The 6,563-nt window shown below is 37.8% G+C and overlaps 1 protein-coding gene across 1 annotated transcript; it reads right to left on the minus strand.

Moving 5' to 3' along the window:
- Positions 1-319: 319 nt before the first annotated feature.
- Positions 320-5,765, minus strand: LOC104960650 (exportin-1-like). The gene is made up of 3 exons (XM_010788738.1): positions 5,634-5,765; positions 4,522-4,623; positions 320-570 (listed from the first exon to the last, which is right to left on the minus strand). Exons 1-3 carry the CDS (start codon positions 5,757-5,759, stop codon positions 358-360), a joined length of 441 nt encoding a protein of 146 aa, XP_010787040.1. The 5' UTR covers positions 5,760-5,765; the 3' UTR covers positions 320-357.
- Between the last annotated feature and the right edge of the window lie 798 nt (positions 5,766-6,563).

Raw genomic sequence — 6,563 nt, forward strand, 5'->3', positions numbered from 1 at the left:
AGAGGCAATAATGTAACATACAATACATTATTTTATATATATATATATATATATATATATATATTATATAATTATAATTTAGTTTTAAAACACCTTGAATTTCAAGGGGCTCCGTCCAAGACAATGGTAGGAGAAACACTGCATATACCATTCCTTTGAAAGATATTATCACATAGAAATTGTATACATGGAGGTTTTAGCATTTTAAAGCAACGTAAGCGAGCACAGTTAGCTTTAACTTTTAAAGATGCCTCTTCAGAAAGCTTTCAAAATCAGTGTTTGGGTGTTTTGGTGGTTTCCTCTCTAAAGCAGCTGCTACAGAATCAATCCCTGCTTGCAGTGGCCAGTGAGATCCGGTCAAGCAGAAAACAAACCAGCATGCTTAGTGGGGGAACTCTCCTTGACATGGAAACGGCACGTCACCACATTTAAAAAAGCACCGGCATTGACAGAATTAAAACGTTTTGTGAGAAAGAAGGAAAAAAAGCAGCTTTTACCTTCACACTGATTCCTGGGAAGAATCTTCCATCTTGTTTTGATAACCGTTTCCAGAATCTGAAGAGCATAGTACTGTAACATGCAAGGAGGGAGAAGCATTAGAATAAAGCGATTATATCAACACTCAAAAACAAGCACTGTATCATTTTATAATACTAACCAAAAATAGTATGAAGTGGACCAGCCTGTAATAACTTGCATTCTAGATTAAATTGGACTGAAACACATCATGCAGATTTTGTAGTGCGCAGAACATTCACTTTGTCTTTTTTAATCTCTGCAAGCAGCATTAAGCTGGAACACTGCAGAAGTCGTGCTGTTTCTCCCAGCATCACACCAGACAGCAAAAGACAGCAGAAAAATACAACAATCCATTAAGCAGCTTTGGTTCTGTTTGCTCCTGGGGGGAGTTCAATGGTGTAAAAGACATAACAAGGTCTATTTTCAATTTGACTGAGCCTACAAACATTATGGAGGGTTGGGCATCGACAAGTGTTTTTTTTGGCGTAATATGGTCAAGGTCAACCATATGATTTCTAGAATAAAGTGTATAATGAATGCATGTTTGACTACACAAAACAAAGATACTTTATCTCGACCTCCTGGATTGTATTTTATTATCTTTCAGGTACCTGAAATAACATGTGTTCACAAAAACATCATGCAGTGTTTTAAAAAACAACAACACAGGGTTTCTTTTGTTGCGTGAGCACCGTTGACGAACATAGGATTTGAACAGATTGCTTTATTTGTAGTCATACTGCCCAAAAACATCATGCAGTGTTACTATTCATTGTAGTCATAATGCCCAAAAACTACTGTAAAACAGGGATTATGATATTATTCAAATTAATCTACCTCATGTTTGTTACTAAAACAAACAAAAACTATTGTAGTAATAATAATAATAATAATAACTATAATAATACATGTAATAATACAAATAATTTTAAATATCAAAATAAATAATAATGACTTTTTGTTGCAACTTAAATCTTCAAAAAATATAAAAGGGTGTTTCTCCATCAAATGTTATTATATTTTATTACTCCTATAGCATGCCAAGAATCTGAACAAGCTCTTAAAGGTAGGGTAGGTAAGAATGGAGAAACCAGCTCGAGTGCGCTAGAATTTGAAAAAAAAAAACCTGCCCCTTCCTTCAGACTTCCTCACAGAGCCCCTCCTCCAACACACACGAACGCGCACATGACCAATGAGGGCACGAGATAAGTTTGTGCACAGATGGAAGGCTGACAGGCAGGTAAGCCATCCAGTTACTTTAGTCGGGCCGGCTAAAATGATTGGTCGTGCTTTTTACAGTACTATGGCTTCCACAGATGAATTTCTTTAATGTATTTATTGTCAAAGCACTTAAGATATTCATTGCTATCGGGACGTTAAGAGCATTCCATGGAATATAACAAAAAGTGTTTCTGAAGTGAATTACCTACCCCACCTTTAAGAGCAACAATCGATGACCAGAATCCAAACCGAAAAATGATCTCAGCGATACCCAACCCTAAAATGTGTGATTTAATTTCCCCAATGCTAAAATATAGATTATGATTCAAGTCTGAGGCAAGCCTAAATTAGATCCCTTTAACTGGTGTGTCATAAGGAACAGCAAGACCAACCACAGGTTATGCCCCGGATTCATTTTTGCTTTACAGAGAAGTATGAAGAATTAAAAAAGGAAACATTTTTATTTATAGTTAGTTTCTGGTCTAGCGGTACTTGAACTGACTGTTTCAACTGTAGGGATCATCGTTTGAGGAGTACAATGATTCAAAAAAATAAAATGACATGTAGTATAGGATGTTATTAGAGAGGGATTACAGAGCTTTTTTACAGACAATGGGTGCTGGAAGATTAAAGGTGAAATCTCATTTTCAGGCACACTGACTGTACACCATTGACCGGTGTCACTCGAAAGTGCTGCATACATTTGGTTCCACCTTTAACTGCCACGCTTTGCACAAACCACCACAAGAGGTAAGAGAAGAGACATCAGCAGGGAACTGTCAAATACTTTGCGACTTTTTAGCGGGCAAAGCACATTACAAAAGGGTCTTGGCTGAAGAACTGTGGGGAGAAGAGGAAGAGGATGTGCTGTAGAAGGAGAGAAGGGGGGGAGGGAACAGAGCCATGATCCCTACAGGTGAAAGGTAGCCATCAACACATTGTCTATCTATGGAGCCTACTGACTGCAGCCTGCACCCTCCCTCTGTCCAATGAAACAGATGCAATAGAAACGGATGAACAGAATTCAGTCAAAGGGAATTTAAAAAAGGGTAGACCTTGTGGAGGCCTGCCGTCAAAGCCTAGCTGTGTCATGATGCACAGGATGACACACCCCTTTTCTTCCTATTACAAGCCATAAACATAATGGAACATTGTGATTAATATCAAATAGTCACAGCTTGAATTCATTACATTGTTTTTGTTAAAAATAAATCATAACTATTGTAGTTACAAAAAAAAAAATTGGAATTACGCACTTTTAAAATGAACGAAACAAGATAAATGCAGAATTCAAGAGGTGGTTACCGTTTGTTTCCTCTTATTCTCTAATGCCCTTATTTCTTGGCAAATTACAAATGTAGAACTAGAAACAGTACTGTTGATAAATCAACTTAGACATTAGTAATGGATGTCAGTGTTAAAGGCACAATTACAGGCAAGCAAAAATGAAAAAAGGCAAATTTCACGCATGTACTTTGAGGAAGTCTTGAATGCATTGCACTTTATTTCACACTCAGAACCTAAATTCCCTTAACACTACATTACCATTTCCTTTATTATCATTAGATTTAAGGAATAGGCTTGATTTTCTTTAAATATCAGTCCATTTTGTTTTGTAAATGCTATTGTGAATCCCTGAATGTGTCTGAATAACAAATCGCTGGGTCCTCCGTGTAGGCAGTTTGCTTCATGTGCTGTGTCAGTGCAACACAAACCTGAGAACGTCAAAAGACAGATGAAAGGGATCTTAATGACAATAGCTTAATTGGGCCTATTCATTTGGAAAATCAAATATATTTTTAACTGAAAATAATATATAGATTTTAAATCTGTGTAGATATTTTTTTTTATCTCAAGTTCTTGACGATGTGCTGTTCACTCAAACTAAACGTTATGGCCTGCAGCTCTATCTTCGCAGATCTGTTACTTTTGTTTTTCCCCACTTACCTAATGAATCAGATTGTAAACACGAGGGCGTTACAGTATCAGCCTGCACATCATCTGATCCCTGGCCATGCAGATAAACTCATATGTCTACAGTACCTAGCAAGAGTATAGGGCAACATTAAAAGCCTTTTTCACTTCTATAAAACGGGGATTTGAATTGTCTTGCATTTTAAGTCTCGAATGTATGTGCAATAAGGCATGCAAATGATATAGTAAGCATGTTTATTGTGTAATGTCTTTCTAATGAATATCCAACAAATTGCTTCAATTTACACCCCTACTTGAGTTTGCAGTGAAATATAGACCAGTGTCCATAAAAGATACTGGTACCAAAATAGATATAGCTGATATAATCGAATGGTTAAGAGAAATTGGTAAAATAACAGTGGGCTCATTCCCGTTCAGACCCAACAGGGCACAGTTGTAAAAGGTTTATTTCATGTTGTAGTGTATTGCATTACAACAGGGTCAGTTCAAAAGGAGAGTCAATTGTTCCTCTGGTAGGTTCAGATCCAACAGAATTCCTTTTTATGAGAAGGACAGAGGTCCTGCATAGCTCAAGAGCTAGGGTATGGTGCCAATAGTATTCCACTTCTGCTGGGGGCCATGTGCACCCACAAAATGCACTCACACAGTGCATTGGGCTGCTTTCAATACAAAGATCCATAAAAAGCTTATTCTACGTAATTTAAAAGAATATGGTTAGAAAAGAACACTGTGGCCTAGTGTTGTGTTTTGTTTTCATTTTACAGGAGGTATTTGTAATACTATACACTTCCTTAAAGCACAGGTTAGTGTCTTTTCACCAAGGTTCTTTTTAGGAATGGAGCTTACTTTGGTGTTCATGTTCTGGGAGAACTCGAGGATGGTGTCCACTCTGGTCCAGGCATCCGGATGCTCTTTTAGGTGTGTCAACACTTCTTGTGCCATTCTTTGCTGTAATACAAATATGAATGACACTTTAGATGCATCATCAAGGTTCCATGAAGAAACCTTTCAATGTTTTTGAGGGCGCTATCAAAAGCCGATATATAATACATTTTATTCGAACTTAGGTGCAGCTTAGCTCCTGGTGCGGTTAAAATAAAACAGATTTTAACGCATTAATCATCGTCATTGCTTGCCAAAGGTGTTCTCAAACCGCTTGCAAGAAAACCCTAGTGCAATTTGATTGCAGTGAGAACATAATCCAAGCCTATTGCAGAAAACGAACCAAACTGCAAGGTATTATGGACTGCCTGTGCATGCATTTGTTGAGATGGAGACAGGTGAATGGCAGGATAGAAAAAATTGGGCGAGGACTGACTTAGACTACTGCACAGGTTCAATGTTTGCTCGATATCTGGGCCAAATAGGACATGGTTTGGTAGGAACACCAAACAGGATCACTGCCAGTATCACCAAACGTATCTGTGGCGCGTCCTTCTCCATGTTGCTTGCTTAGTGCTTTTGCAACGCTTGTTGATTTGCTTGTTTACACAGCCAAACTGTTGACCAATAATAAAAACTTCTGTGATTATTAATACATATGCTCCTTTGAACGGTGCACTCAGAATTCATTTATTTTCTTTGGTCTGCTTTTATTTCTACATTATTAAACACCCAGACTAAATGGAAAACTAACCAAAAGCATAGATTTCATTCTGATTCAAATTAGCAAAGCTGACTATGCTTGTGCAAGCGCCCCTAGAAAACAGAACAGACGTTTCTAGACTTGTCTGTGCTGCAACCATCATGTGAACAGAACCAAAAAGGGAGAATTAACATGGGTTGTGTTTTAAGTCAGGTGTGGGTTAAGAGCCAACTTGCAACAGAGGAGAACAATGCCTGTCAAAATCAACCACTTGTGCTTTCATTTAAAACATTATTATACATTTGAAAAGTACACACCAACATTATTTGTGTCAGATGGTTTATAAGGCAACTGTATATGTTTAAAAACATACCTGTGGTCCCACCCCATGATGTATACAGTTCACCACGTTATCCAGCAGGTTGATATCCAATTTCTGGTTGAAGTCCAGCAGCTGCTGTGCTGCATGGTCTGCTAACATTGTCATAATTGCTGGCATAGAGCTCTGCAACAGGGACAGCAGAGGGAGGGGTCATGAGTGCACAGAACACATTCAACAGGCAAAGTCATGTGAACTGTGTGTTTAGAAACAATTCCAAACAGCTGACTAACAAACATATATCTCGATAGACCCAACAGTGAGCTGTCGCATTAAGAAGTTTAGCACATGTTGTCACAAGTCTGTCGCTTATAAAAAAGTATGATCAGCAAATAAATGTTTTGTCAGTTTTTCTGTTGGACTGAGTTAAGAGGAAAAAAACTGCAATTTGACAACAAAAAAATGTGGACACTTGTTGGACTCTGGTCTACCCCAGGAGTATGGACTTAGGGTCTAAGTAGGGACTCAAGCTACAAACACAAATTAACTTAATTAATCCACCCAGTGGGTGCTAATACTAGTCTGTTACTGTAAGAATGAAAACTTCAAGTCATTTTATTAGTGATAAAAAAGCTTTTACCAGACTGGCAAAACACTATCTTGTCAAAAACAGGTTAATATTAAGTTGTAAATGTTTCAGTACACCATTCTCAAAATCAAAAGTCAATTGCAGTCCTTTGATGGTATATTTAAACAACTAAACAATATATTTAAACTTAGTAAATAAGCAGGCAGTGGCTGTATAGTGCTCCTACTGTGCTCCACTAATCAGGAAACTGTTTTCCAGGACAGTATTAAGAAGGTTAACCGAGCCACGTGCCGGATATACTTGGCGACGTCACGTTGTTTACATCTGTAAGTGACGGAGTTCACTCCTCCAAACACCAACACAAGAGGCAGGCAGTCTAGGTTCTAAATGAATAA

This window comes from Notothenia coriiceps, unplaced genomic scaffold (assembly GCF_000735185.1).
Source record: "Notothenia coriiceps isolate Sejong01 unplaced genomic scaffold, NC01 NC01_scaffold00032138, whole genome shotgun sequence".
NCBI lineage: Eukaryota > Metazoa > Chordata > Actinopteri > Perciformes > Nototheniidae > Notothenia > Notothenia coriiceps.